Source organism: Nicotiana tomentosiformis, chromosome 8, assembly GCF_000390325.3.
Source record: "Nicotiana tomentosiformis chromosome 8, ASM39032v3, whole genome shotgun sequence".
Taxonomy (NCBI): Eukaryota; Viridiplantae; Streptophyta; class Magnoliopsida; order Solanales; family Solanaceae; genus Nicotiana; species Nicotiana tomentosiformis.
Genome location: NC_090819.1, coordinates 107311650 through 107326483, shown reverse-complemented (window position 1 = coordinate 107326483; position 14834 = coordinate 107311650). Strand labels below are relative to the sequence as shown.

The following is a 14834-nucleotide window of genomic DNA, read 5'->3' as shown; positions in this document are numbered from 1 at the left end:
TATTCAGGAGATATGTAGTGAAAAGGATATTCCAATAATATTGTATGAAGACAATGTTGCATGTATAACTCAACTAAAAGTGAGATGTATTAAAGGAGATAGAACAAAACATATTTCACCAAAATTCTTTTTCACGCATGATCTTCAAAAGAATGGTGAATTAAATGCGCAACACATTCGTTCAAGTAATAATTTGATAGATTTGTTCACTAAGGCATTATCGACATCAACATTTGAGAAGTTGAGATACAAGATTGGAATGCGCCGTCTCCGAGATATTAAATAAAGTTTTTATCATGGGGAGAAATACGCGTTGTACTTTTTTTTCCTTAACCGAGGTTTTGTCCCATTTGGGTTTTTCTGGTAAGGTTTTTAATGAGGCAACTCTTAAGTGCGTATTAGATGATATGTGTACTCTTTTTTATTCACTAGGATTTTTTTACTTGATTTTTCTTAGTAAGGTTTTAATGAGGCACATTATATGTTAATGGACATCCAAGGGGAGTGTTATAAATCCTGCAAGTACTGCAACGATGAATGTCCATATAACATGTTTTGGAATGGTTTTGTATTCATAACAGATTTTGGACTAGTTTTATATTCATTAACATATTTGGATTAGTTCTATATTCATAACATATTTGGATTGATTTTGTAATAATAAAATATTTTTATTAATAGGTTCAGCGATGAACCTAATCCATAAAGTTGAAAATGTCTCTTCTAATATTATTGTTTCCTTGTTCTAATTAATTGCATACTAGTGCTTGTTGTATTTGCTTTTATTTCGTAACAACGACCACTTTTTTTTGCCCTTTTCATTAATCTATAGTAAGTAATCTATCCATTCTTAACATCATGTCCAAAAAGTTAACCAAAAAATAACTAATTCTAAAAAAAACCCAAATAAAAAAACCCAGGACATTTCTGCGATAGGGTCTCGTCAAACGTAAATCAGAAAACGTAGGTCGCTCCGCCGTAAGCTAATTTCTGGACAATGGCAAAGCAGAAAGAAACTTCCGCCATGGAAATCGACGATCAGGCTTCTATTCCTTCTGATCAGATCACAACTAACCCTAAGTTCTCCGTCAATGGTAAGAGCATATGCGTTGAAACTTCTTCGTTCGTTTCTCCAATTGCCATGAAAATTTTGGAATGTTCTTATCTTTTAGATCACTGAATTTTAACTACTTTTATATGGTTTTGTAGTGTTACAGCTTTTAAAATCTGCTCAAATGCAGCATGGATTGCGATTCGGTGATTACGCTCGTTACAGGTACGATTCCGTCACACACCCACACACATGTTCAGCAGAAAAATGAATCAAATTCCTTAGGTATAATTTGTTTTGAGTGATTTTGGTGTAAAAGGATTTAGAAAATTGGAATTTGCAGGAGGTATTGTACGGCTCGATTAAGGAGATTGTATAAATCGCTCAAGTTCACTCACGGGCGTGTGAAATACACTAAGCGTGCGATTTCAGTAGCTACGGTCACTGAAGTGAGGTGTGTGTGCTTTTATGTTGTTTGTGATGTGTTGTTATTGCTAGTGTTAAATTTGGTTTGTTATTTGAGTGATGGATTGGTTGTAATTTCCCAGTTTTTTGGGTTTCATTGGTTGAATTAATGGACACCTAGAGTGGCAGAACATATAGAAATGCCTTATGAAAATGATATTTACTTTTTTGAAACTGAATGAAAATGATATTTACTTGTGACAACAATGCCAAGTATTCTTCAATTTCAAACTAATTAGGGTCGAAAATATGAATCCTTTATATGCATCCCGTTTTGGTTGATCTGTTTGTCTTAAAGACAAATGCGGGATTTCCTAAAACTAACCATTCTTAAAATCTCACACCTTTTTAAAATACTGGTGGTGTATGGGAGAGCTTGTGCACTCCTCGATTATTCCACCGCGTACTTGCTACCTCCCACTAGTAAAGGTGCTGAATAACTTTAGCTACCAATTTTTTATCTCTGCTCGGACTCGAATATGGTCTCTCATGATTTTCATTTCACATTAGATCACACTTATTATTGCATCGATATCAGTGTTGTCAAAGGTGTGCTTAAAGCGTGCTTAAGCCCTGGAGCGAGGCGCAAAACATGATGAGCTCTTCACCTCGCTTAATGGGTGCTTTAGTGTCGTCATCAAGGCTAAGACATACTTTTCCTTCCCAATGAGCGTAATCCTAATGAGCGTAATCCCGAAGAGGCGACACTAAACAATTGTTATTCACTTTATCGTAATCCTTTTTTTTTTAATTTCTTTGTCCATATAATTTTATTCATGCTTATAAGTATTAGTCTTGGACTACACATAGATATTTGTATTTTTTCTCCCTTAGTCCATTTGCGTCTTTCTTCGTTAAAGCCCATGCTTTATTTGCGCTTTGCGCCTAAAGCCCCAATGGACCTTTGGGTTCTTTTATTCAACAATGTATGTTTGGAAGTCTAAGTTCTAATTTCTCACATTATTTGATTGTTGATTAGGCTATCATGATGCCTTGTTTAGGGCTGCTATCATGACTCCTTCTTTAGAGCTTTTGGATGCATTTTCTTGAGTTATTTCTAAAAGTTGAAATGTTAAAGATCTAGTCCCTCGAAGAAGTATATAGAGGGAAGTATTGTACGTTTTTGGTGAGACAGGAGCCTATTGAGTCATGAACAATCTTATCTGCCCAATATGAGTCATAGTTGTATTGAACTTGTCAGACTCAAAACATAACAATGTAAATGATTTGGGCTCATTGTAGGTTTCTTCACTTGGTTCTCTATACAGCTGAGAGAGCTTGGAGTCATGCTATGGAAAAGAAAACATTGCCTGATGGACCAAATGCACGCCAAAGAAGCTATCTCATTGGTCGGTTGAGAAAGGCGGTTAAATGGGCTAGTCTTTTTCAGGAATTGTGTTCCTTCAAGGGAGACTCGAGAACATCTTTAGAAGCGGAGGTATGCTTCTTGTAGCATGATTCTCATATACCTGACATTATGCTTGCTCATGAGAGCATTTGATTTAGTCATTAGCCCAAACTTTTAGTCTTCTGATCCAATGCTGAGGTGCTGAGTTGTTGATATTCTCAAAATGCTTTTTCCTTCATGCTATCCTTGAAGTTCTCCTCATTCATTTTTCTTTTGCTGGGGATGATTATCTTTCAAACTCTTGCTTTTGTCAACGTGAAAGTTGGTTTCAGATTTACTGGCTAATAGTTGACACTACCACTACCGCTTTAGCCGGCAAAAATCATTATGGTCCATGATGAATTTTTACTTCCGGTTAAGAACCTTTCTTTAAACAATGCCTGAAGTTTTAGCCTTTAGGAGGGCCATTTGTTGTATGAAAGTTTCAAGAATTACCATTTGAAGTGCTGAGATGGGAGGGAAGTTTCAGATCATCTAAAGTTATCATATGTTTCTCGTGTACTTGTTAATCAACTATCAACTATACCTCAATCCCGAATTAGTTGGGTTTGATGATATGAATCATCTATATATTTCATTCTATTTGGGTCCATTTCATTATAATACTGGTAAGCAATTTGTCTTTTGAGGCAAATTAGATTCTCTAAATCTTGTATTTATCTCAAACTGGACCTAGTGTAAGTGTAAAAACAACAATTGATTATTAACCTCGTCTAGTTGATATCTTTATATGGATTTTTTTCTTCCATTCTATTTTATTCTTAGTTAAGTCTACAGTGATTCCTAAAGAATGTAGATCTTTTGAGAAAACTTCTCTCAATGTAATTTTAGATTTACCTCGTTCCTTTTAGCCCTTTCAATCACCATAGTGGTGCACCTATGAACCTAAATGACGTTGAGGATTCATCATACTGTAATTTGTTAATGGAGCAATCATCTTTAATTTACAACAATCATCTTTAATTTGTTAATGGAACCGACGGTGAAGCTTACACAGTGGAGTTATCTTATACTTTCTATGATTTCATAAGTGCTAGCATCTTTGTGTAGGTAGTAGCTTATTCTCTTAAAGGATAAAACAAATCAATCCAATGACTTACTTGGATAAAAAATATAGAAAAACAATAAAAAGAAGGATAAAAAGTAAAGAAAACTAGAAAAGAGCCTCACGGGGATGACAACAAGGGGTCCAATCTTGCTGTTGAAATTTTAAGGAAAAGAAATATACATATGTTAGCTGGTTTTATCAACAACGTGGTCCACTTGTAGCTACACAGAGAGGTTGTTAGTCAGTTACGGTGGACACTGCACAGTAGTGAAACTGTTCTGTGCACAGCGGTTAATGTTGGCTATGGTCAAGGATGTGAGACGTTCAAAAGAAGAAAAAACCTAGCTCCTTTGGCTATCATTCCGATTCTAAATAACTGTTTTAGTGCTGCCCATTTCCACTATTCTATCTGCACTTCCATGAGACTACTCATTTACCTGACCAAGTTTCTTTGCTCTATACCAATTTTCTTTTAAGGAGGTGGTACAATTTAAAATCTGCTTTTAAGTTTGTATAATTGGTGGTGCAATTCACCTTGCCTTTTGAGAACCTTTCTTTTATATGTTGGTGGTAGAACATAGAATCAAATGTAGAAAATTATATTAGGTTGCAAATTCTCTACTTTTTGGTATACTGCAAAATATAGGAGATTTTCCCATTATTAATAAAATTATTTACCTTATAAAAAATAGAGAATCAAACTCTGCAGATTGTAGAAAATAGGAAGTTCTTGGAGATTTTGCATAGTCAATAGTTACAACAACAACAACCCAGTATAATCCCACATGTGAGGTTTGGGGAGGGTAGTGTGTACGCAAACTCAGTATTGTAAATAGCGCTCGCTACGTCGCTAATACCAAGTAGCGACGCGAAGCGAGGCTCGGACACTTTTTTTGGTATGTTGCGATGCGTTTTTAAAAAGCGTCGACGAGGCGAAGTAGCGCCGGCGAGGCGAGTTAGCGACAGAGGCGTCGCTTTTAAAAAAAAAAGAAGAGACTTAAATAAAAGTTAGGGTTTTCTTGACTCCCAGTACCTGTTTCTTCTTTCTTCTTTCTTCTTTCTTTCTTCTTTTCTTCTTTCTTTTCTCTTTCTTTTTCCGGCAGTAAGCTTCTCTTCTTTCTTTTTCCGGCAGTAAGCCTCTGTTTTTCCGGCGTCTTTTCCGGCGGTAAGCCTCTCTTCTTTCTTCCTTTTCTTTTTTTCTTTTTCAGGTATTAAGTCTTCTTTGTTCTTCTTCTTTCCGGCAACAACTGATTTCCAACAGAAATATTCTTTCTTTCTTTTCTTTCACCTCTGTTTTTGCTTCTCTTCTTTCTTCTTCTGTTTCTCTCTTTTGATTTTTTTTTCCAGTTTAGTAAACAATTACTTGCATATTAACTTCTCTCTATAATTACAATTTCAATTAACTGTTATTTTCTCTCTTTAATTACAATTAATTTCTCTCTATAAACAGTATATTAAAATATTTGATTTCTATCTATTGAGTTTTTGAATTTATATATTTATTAATATGCTGTTGTTATTGAGTTTTTAGTTATTTATATATGCAAATTTAATATTTTTTTTGTATTAATTGGCACTTCACATAAAAAAGGCGAGCGCTACGCTTCTCGCTTCTTGCCTCAGTAAAGCGGGCCCTCATCGCTTTTTGTCGTCTCACGCTATTTAAAACACTGCGCAGACCTTACCCCTACCTCGGGGTAGAGAGACCCTCGGCATAAGTAGATGAAAAAGAGGCAATGGAACAGTAACAACAACAATACGTTAGGAAGACAGTCCCAACAACCTAAGAATAAAAAAAAGAAAAGGAAAATGCAGTATCGTCAATCAGAGCACTGGAAAGGTACTAGGCAACCGGAGCAGAAAAACAATACGAACACAATAAGTACCACTATCAAACTAAAGCAGGACACTAACAAACTAGCCTAACACCCTCAATGGGGAAGAAAAACGCTCAACTACCTACTAACCTACGACCTTAATACTCGCCCTCCAAACCTTCCTATCTAAGGTCATGTTCTCGGTTAGCGGGAGTTGCGCCATGTCCTGCATGATAACCTCTCCCCAATATTTTATAGGCCGCCCTCTACCTCTTCTCAGACATGACAAGGCCAACCGCTCGCACCTCCTAACCGGGGCGTCAAGGCTTCTCCTCCGCACGTGCCCGAACCAACTAAGCCTCGCTTCCCGCATTTTATCATCCATGGGTGCCACCCCCCACCTTTGCCCGAATATCTTCATTCCTAATCTTATCCAACATAGTATGTTCGCACATCCACCTCAACATCCTCATTTCTGCTACTTTCATCTTCTGGATATGAGAATTCTTGACTGACGAACACTCTGCCCCATACAACATGGCCGGTCTAACCACCGCTCTATAAAACTTGTTTTAAGTTCTGGTGGCACCTTTTTGTTACACAAGACGCCAGATGCTAACCTCCATTTCATCCATCTTGCCCCTATACGGTGTGTGACATCCTCGTCGATCTCCCTGTTCCCCTGGATAATTGACCCAAGATACTTAAAACTCCCTTTCTTGGGGATGACTTTGAATCAAGCTTCACGTCACAGTCCGTTTCCCCCGTTATGTCACTTAACTTGCATTCTAAGTATTCTGTCTTGGTCTTGCTCAACTTGAAACCTTTAGACTCCAGGGTCTGTCTCCAAACCTCCAGCCTCTCGTCGATACCGCCTCGCGTCTCATCAATCAGGACTATATCATCAGCAAATAACATACACCATGGCACCTCTCCTTGAATATGATGTGTCAGAGCGTCTATCGCCAAGACAAATAGGAAAGGGTTGAGCACAGATCCTTGGTGTAACCCCCATTACCACCGGAAAATGCTCCGAATCACCTCCCACTGTCCTAACCCGAGTCTTAGCTCCATCATACATGTCCTTAATCACCCAAATGTATGCTACCGGAACACCTTTAGCCTCCAAACACTTCCAAAAAACCTCTCTCGGGACCTTGTCGTACGCTTTCTCTAGGTCAATAAACACCATGTGCAAATCCTTCTTCCTATCCCTGTTCCACCAACCTCCTGATAGGATGGATAGCTTCCGTAGTTGAACGACCAGGCATGAACCCGAATTGATTCTCTGATAAAGACACCGACCTCTTCACCCTCGCTTCCACCACCCTCTCCCACACTTTCATAGTATGACTATGCATAGTCAATAGTTAATTAATCTAAATTACTGAATATCCAAGTTATTCCATTTCCTTCTCTAGTCACTCCCTTTTAGCATTGTTATTATTTTTTTCATTGCTCACGGTGTTCTGTTTTGTGTTTTTTTTTATGCTTGAAGCGATTCAACGTGGTTTTTAATTGTTGACTCAAATCTTCGAAAGTTTGATCTTTTAAAGTTATTGTGCAATCTTGTTTGCTAATCTGCAGGCTTATGCTGCATACATGAAAGGGAGTTTATTATTTGAACAAGATCAGAATTGGGACGTTGCTCTAAAATGCTTCAAAAGCGCCAGGTACCTTAGTCTTATGGAGATGTATGCGTCTCTATTGCTGAGAAAAAAATGCCCAGTGTGTCTAGTTTGTTTCTAATTGAAGTCTGTAGAGGAAGTTGTGCAAAATCTCTCCATTTTCCTGCTCCCTATATCCACTTCTCTTATTAGATATTAGAATTATACTATTGTTTCATCAAGGTCCTGAGTGCCCGCTATCTGACTAATTTGAATAGAGCTGTGTATGAGGAACTTGGAAAATATGGAGATCTAGAGAACCAAGTATTGTGCCGTGAGCGGGTTGAGGAACTAGAACCTAGTATCAGATATTGCTTACACAAGATTGGTGAGTCTAACCTACAAACTTCTGAACTCGTTTCCATCGGTGAAATGGAAGGGCCTGCTCTGGACCTTTTCAAAGCAAAGTTGGAGGTGAGCTGTCATTTCTAAGTGTATCTACGATTTCTAGGCACTCATCTTTGTTGTAAAATATTATTGCGTCCAATGTACCCTGGATGCTGTCTTTCTCTGGAATTTTTGGAAAAACGAGTTTTGAGGATTATTTGCTCCTAATTGATCTATTAGGAGCAAAGGCAAGATCTCAGAGTCTTTTCTTCGTTTACAGGCTGCTATGGCAGAGGCAAGATCTCAGCAGGCTGCATCTATGACCGAATTCCATTGTCTTGGAAATAGATTTCCAATTTCAAATGCAAAGACACGGGTATCCATTTTGAAAGGTATGTAATTACTTCGATGCAAAAGGTAGCACTTTGATTGAAAAATGCATCAATAGCCAACTTTCTGGAAGTTCTCACATTTGCAAGTTTGTTTTATCTATGAGTTTGGAATTCCTAGTCTACCACTTTATACCAAATTCCACTATTTCAACCTAGTTCCGAATTTTGGTATGTATACTTTGTTCTTTAACGAAGCATTTCTAGGCATTCTTCGATGTTCCACTTAGCTTTTGAGTGTCTATACTTGAAGTCTTCGTAGGTTTTGGAGCACTCTCTACGACCCTTGTGAGCTGCCTTCTAGTTTTAAACTTGTTAGCCATTGCAAATTTGCATGTCTAGTCCCTGCGACAGTGAACATATAGCGGAGTATAATATTTGTAGTCCCACATCGGTGGGATGTAGATTTTCGGGGCTCCTTATATGGTCTTGGGCAATACTCATGAGTTGGCTTTTGAGGTCGAGTTAGGCCCAAGGTCCATTTATCATGGTATCAGATCCAGACCCATCCCAATTCATTGTTACCTATGTTGGGCCCCCATTTATATTGTCCACGCTCCAGTTTGCAAGCCTGGGAGTGAGGGGGTGTTGAGTCCCACATCCATGGGATGTAGATTTCCTGGGCTCCTTATATGATCTTGGTAAAACTCACCTCATGAGCTAACTTCTGGGGTTGAGTTAGGCCCAAGGTCCATATATCAAATATGCATCAAGATGAGGGAACCAAATATTGTAAGGAAATGCCCAGTAGGAATGCTATGTTACACATAATGCAACGAGTCTTTGATCTTACGAAGAATTATACAAACACATATAGTATACCTAAAAAGGTACATCAATGTTGTTGCTTTTGCAAATCTGAGTGGGAACTAGGCTTTAACTTGAGAGGCTCGTAATTAAGCTTTTCAATTTCTCCTCCTAGTTTTTGCATATCTAGTGATTTGTTCCTTATTAGTCTAAGAAAGAATGACACATTTTCATATTTGGAAACATTTTAATTTTAAACTTCCGATTTTACCCTTAATGATATGCTTTTATATTATCTCACGAATATTTATGGCCACAAGTTTCAAAAGTCTTTTTTTATTAAACTTCCAAAAACCCACCATATAAATTAAAACGGAAGGAGAAAATTTTAACCACGTCTTTGGATTTTGGTCAACTAATTGCATATCTGCGTTTAAAACATCATGTTGGGTTTTAACTTTATTTCAAGCTTATATTATGCACTGGAATATGCATCAGCCCAGGAACTGGAGAAAGATATCCATGGTTCAGCCGCTGATTCTCTTCCAGCAGAGAAGAAACTTGTGTTATATGACAAAATATTTGCAGCATATCACGAAGCCAGGAGCTGCATCCGGAATGACCTGGTGAGTAACTACTCATATCATGTGGAAGTTACTGATTTCTTAAAAAAATTCAATTTGATTCTGTTAATTCGTACATCAAAGTAACATCTCCTATGTTAGTCTTCTGTGCATCTTACACACATGTTTTTTCTTCTAGGTTACAGCAGCTAATTCGGAAAATGTGAAAGATGAGTTAAGTGGCTTGGATAAAGCCATTGGTGCAATTTTAGGGCAGAGAACCATTGAGCGGAATCAGTTGTTAGTGAAAATAGCTAAAAGCAAGCTCAACAAGGTCCGTGATGATAAAAATGAAAAGGTCACAAAGCCCGAGGAGCTTGTCCGGTTGTATGATCTATTGTTACAGGTAACAGTTGTTTTGAGTGTTAATTTTTTAGTACGCTTTTAATCAGAGCATTTTAGACCAGAGTTGGCAATATGACAAAGCTCACTTATATGGCTATTTTGGACGACTCTACTAACTGCTCTCTCTGGTGCAGAATACTGCTGATCTTTTTGATCTAGTTAGTTCTGGTAGAGATAGAAAAACGGAAGAAGTTGCTTTAGCTGAAGAGTGTGAGCTGAGAAGCATGGTTTTCCGAGCAGAAAGGTCCGACTTTTCTTACTTTATTAGTATCTTTTAATCTTTCACTGTTTCTTTCATTATGTGATAGTTGAAATGAAGTTTTGTGGAAGGAGAGAGTGAAAGGCTATCTTAATATGGTTTTTAGCATTCATGACTTGGAAAACTAGCATTATTGGCGAATTTACAAAAGGGAGATTTGAAACTTTTGGTGTCCCATATGAGGAAGTTGTACAACTCCGATGTACACTTAAGTGATAATCAATGAAATGGGTCGGTGATACTATGTATGATTATACTTTGCCTATTTGGAGTTATTTAAAATTATGGTTCCAATGTCAGTATCTATTTGGACTTTAATAAAATGTTCATCATCTCAGATGGACATTGTCGGATTGGTATATTTACCTCCTGTCAGTAACTCCACGACTTGACTAGTTTCATTCCACATTTTTATCTTGTGCAAAATTTTGTTCATTTAGATGTGATAGACCTGTATTTGATGCTGCTCATATCAACTTCTTACTAGACATATAGGAACGTTACTGATCCTTCTATGTTAAGACTTAAGCCTGTTCTAAAAAATAATTTTGCTTTTGCACTATGATGAAGTCCTGTTATTTAGTCCTCTTCCCCTTGCTCCCTCTCCATCTTCACCCAGGAAGCGCTAGTCATCTTAGCTTTGCAGGATCTTAGTGTTAGTGAAGTTTTCCACGGTAGCAGATTTGTGTATCTTTAACATAACCTTAGAATGGTTATCTTTTTGTCTGAAATCAATTAAAATCTTTTATTTCAATTTCCTACCAGGTGCTTCTACTTGGCAAAGTCCTACAGTTCAGCAGGAAAGAGGACAGAAGCTTATGCCTTGTACTGTCAAGCTCGTTCTTTAGCTGATGCAGCTCTTAAGAAACTGCAGTCTGCAAATGCTGCTGATCAGGTAAGCACTTTATCAGTCAAATTACCTTCTTTTATTATATAAATTTGATTGTGCATCTGCTGTTAATGTTCGATGATAGATCTCTTAATGTTCGATGATAGAGCTCCCAAGCTGCTTCTTATAGGACGAAATTATGACGCATAATTATAGGATTTCTTATATTTCTTACTTACGCTGCTTCAATCAGCAATGAGTATGAGTGCGAAGGATTCCTCTTTCCCGTTTCTCCTTGTCATTATTTTCTCTCCATCTGTATCAGGCCATGATCAAGGAACTGAAAACACTGTATAACGAGAGTAGATCTAACAGCTGTATAGAGCATGCCAAAGGAATTATGGAGGAGGAGAAGGCTCCAGAAAATCTCTCGAAGAAGATATCAAATATCTCACTAAGTGGAACTGATAAGAAGGTATGATTTGGCCTCCCATATGTCTGTTAAATACTTCTGCAATCATTCCCAGTAGTTAATTTGTTGTATTCGCCTTTTTTGCGATGTTCATGGTGCATATGGAACCACATATCTCTTAGATTACTATATTTAAAACCAAGGAAGGAAACTCATGAGATGTCCTTTGTCGTTGAACCATTTCCAACCTACGTCTTCTATCACCCTTTCTGATTGGGTTTGATTACATTGAAGAAAAAAACTTTGGGTTCTTACGAAGAATAATTATTGACTGTTGAAGTATGTGAACGTGAGACTTGGAACAATAATAGTTTGAACTAATCTTTAATTTTAGAGAGGTTCAAATTCTTGGTAATCCAAAATCTAGTTAACGTTGGATGAGCCTCTCGCTTATCTAGGCAGACGCATTAATGGTTTTCTCCATCTCGTGTCCTTCAGAGGATACTGCATTTTGTGTGCATGATTTTTCAAATCAATAGGCATATTGTCATGAAGTTGTAAATTCTGTTGTTCTTCAAGTATTTGTGCTGGAAAAGGTTTCAACTCATGAGAATGATAATGCAGTGATGGCATTTCTTCCTGTCTTTAAATTCTGCTCGTGAGCCAAAAAAATATCATGTAATATTAATGAGTAAGAATGGTTTTTCCTCATTGATAATTCTCGCGTAGCATTTCAGCATTGTGTGTTTGACTTTGACACAAATCATCCCCCCCCCCCCCCCCCCCCCAAAACCCAAATAGAAGTTTCAGTTTTACAGTTCTATTCAGGTTTTATCCATTTAGTACCAGATGCTTCCAACTGTTATGACAAGTAATTCTGCGCTGATAAATTTAGGTATTCGACATCTGGTATCACTTAAAATGTTAACGCTGCTTCTCTTTCATTAATTCCATGGCAGTTGATTGCAGATATGTTTTGTATTCCAAGAACTGGGTCCTTTATCATATCTTATTTGTTTAGGGTTGCTTTTAGGCATTATATTTTGCATTTTTCTTTCTTTCCTACTTCGTATAGTTTCTGCTTCCATTTCTTTTTTGTGCTCTTCTGATTCTGTGTAATCCATGTTTTGTACTTCTTCAGGTGGAGAAACTTCTCATGGAAAAAATGGATACATACGAATCAGCTGTTGGTGAAGCCAACATGAAGGTTGCTCCTCGAATTGAAACTTTTCCACCTGCCTTCCAACCAGTTCCTCGCAATCCCATCGTGTTGGATCTGGCTTATAACCTTATTGAGTTCCCATCATTGGATGCTCGGATGAAGAAAGATAAGAAGGGCTTCATTAGTAGATTTTGGGGTTGAGCTTCTCTTTTGTTTGGTCATTGATTTGTCAGTTGCACCATAGAGTCGAGGCAATTTTGTCAAAATTTTAGCTGCAAAATTCTGGACATGCCTTTAGAAATTTTTTTAGTTACCTGAGAAGTTTGAGTTACTTTCATTCTATATGCAGTGTTTTTTTCTGGAGTTTTAATTTTGTAACAGATTTCAAAACAATATTTAAGAGGTCCATTATTTAGTTGCATCAAATGGTTTGCTTGAGCAGACAGGGAACTTATTTAGAATACTCTCAAGTTGCATTATCTCTGTATTTCAACCAAAAAAGATATATAATAAAAGATACCCGAGTTTGTTTTGAGCAAAGCAGGAACATCAATGAGCTCTAGTTCAATTGGAATCAAAGTTCATTTTGTAGACTGCTATGGGTTGGATTCTTAACGATGTGGTTGTCTCTCTGTAGTTGTTTTCAAGTTTTTAATATCTTATTTGACGTGTTTCCAAACTAGTATGTGGAAGTTGAATCATATGGCACATGTATCAGGTTTACAATCGTATTCTCTTTTTGTTGGAGCTGGCAATGGCTCAACTGCTCTTTATGTACACGTAATTGCAACTGGTTAAACATACCTTCTCTGTAGGTATGAGGGCAACTCTTTGGACAGATTTCTTCTAATTGCTGGTCCATTTTCTGTACGCAGTTTAAATTTGCCCAGTTAGGGGTTAGACCTTTTGTTTTGGTTAAGGACTTTAGGTATTCGTCATTCAACAGAACTATAGATCTGTAGATTGATTCGGTTGCATCAGCTCTATTTGACCTACAGACGGTTAGCACATTTCATACTAGTGCTGAAAGTTTTCAACCCTGGCCATTATCTAAACTTCCAACGCTGCATCTAGTCTTCAGAATATTCAGTTACTTGCGCGAATCTTACGCTTTTTAAACTCGAATTTTAGATATAAAAATTGATCAAAATATTGTAAATCCATTAGTTATATGACGTAGGAAGGCAATAGAAATGATTTCAGCTTATATCGGAATCGCAAGTCATGAGAAGTTGATTATGAAATGTCTGGTGATGGACCTATAGTTGGAATAACAGTGCACAATGGCGCTTTGCTTTATTCTCAGCAACTTCTTGCTAAACTAAAGTGTCCTGCTTCCCAGAATCTGAGCCAGCAAAGCTATATACAGGGTTCAAAACAATAAAGAAAAGCACATGGTAGAATATCCTCAATGTCAAATTGATTAATCCGTAAGATGTTCTACTTCCAACAAATTTAACGATATTTATTGCTGCCACTTAAGGAATCAGCAAGTTGCTGCGTCTGTTTTGAAAAAAAAAGGCAGTCCGGTGCACAAGGTTCCCGCATTCACACAACATCTAGGGAAGGGCTGCACTCCAAGGGGTGTGATGTAGACAGCCTACCCTAATGCAAGTATTAGTGGCTGCTTCCACGGCTCGAACCCGTGATCTATACGTCGCTGTGTATGTTTTGAAAGGAGAAAGAAATTGTAAGATCCGCGATTGGTCGACGAGCTGGACTGGATATGTGGTCTATACTCATTTCTCATTTTTTTACATCTTATGGCGATCAACATTGTTCAATACAATGTTCCTTACAAGTACTGAAAGGTGCATCACATGGAGCAAATTGCACTTTCACATACACCTTTTCTAAGGACTGGCACAAAGCTAAAATGATCAATGTGTCTGGCTTCGTTTACTGTGCACTAGTTTTATTGGATACTTGTGACATTCCCTAATTAATATCCAGCACTAGTTTCTACTCTCTAGTTTTTGTCCTGGTCTTCCTGTCTTAATTAGAGATTCAAGGAATGGAAAATGTTATAACGAATTTACTTTGCTAGTACATTTCATGCAGCAATGTTAGATGAGAAATGTAAATTATTGTACAAAAGGATCATCAATCAATCTGCTCATCGTAACTGAACAGCAAGAGTAATTATTCAACTGCAGAGTTGCAAGCGTGTTAATACTAGGGTAGAAGAACAAGCAAGAAACATAAACAGATAATAGGATTCTTGCATCTTATGTCAAATTCAATAGCACCACAAGCGCATTAATTCCCAGAAAATTGTAGCATAA

General features: G+C 37.4%; 1 protein-coding gene across 1 annotated transcript; it reads left to right on the top strand.

The window, feature by feature from the left end:
- Positions 1-876: 876 nt before the first annotated feature.
- Positions 877-13089, top strand: LOC104098045 (uncharacterized). Its single transcript, XM_009604698.4, has 13 exons — positions 877-1094; positions 1210-1276; positions 1395-1505; positions 2759-2954; positions 7377-7462; positions 7675-7870; positions 8064-8175; positions 9418-9545; positions 9682-9888; positions 10022-10131; positions 10912-11041; positions 11301-11450; positions 12529-13089. The coding sequence occupies exons 1-13, from the start codon at positions 998-1000 to the stop codon at positions 12748-12750; spliced, it is 1812 nt and encodes a 603-aa protein (XP_009602993.1). The 5' UTR covers positions 877-997; the 3' UTR covers positions 12751-13089.
- The last annotated feature ends 1745 nt before the right edge of the window (positions 13090-14834 follow it).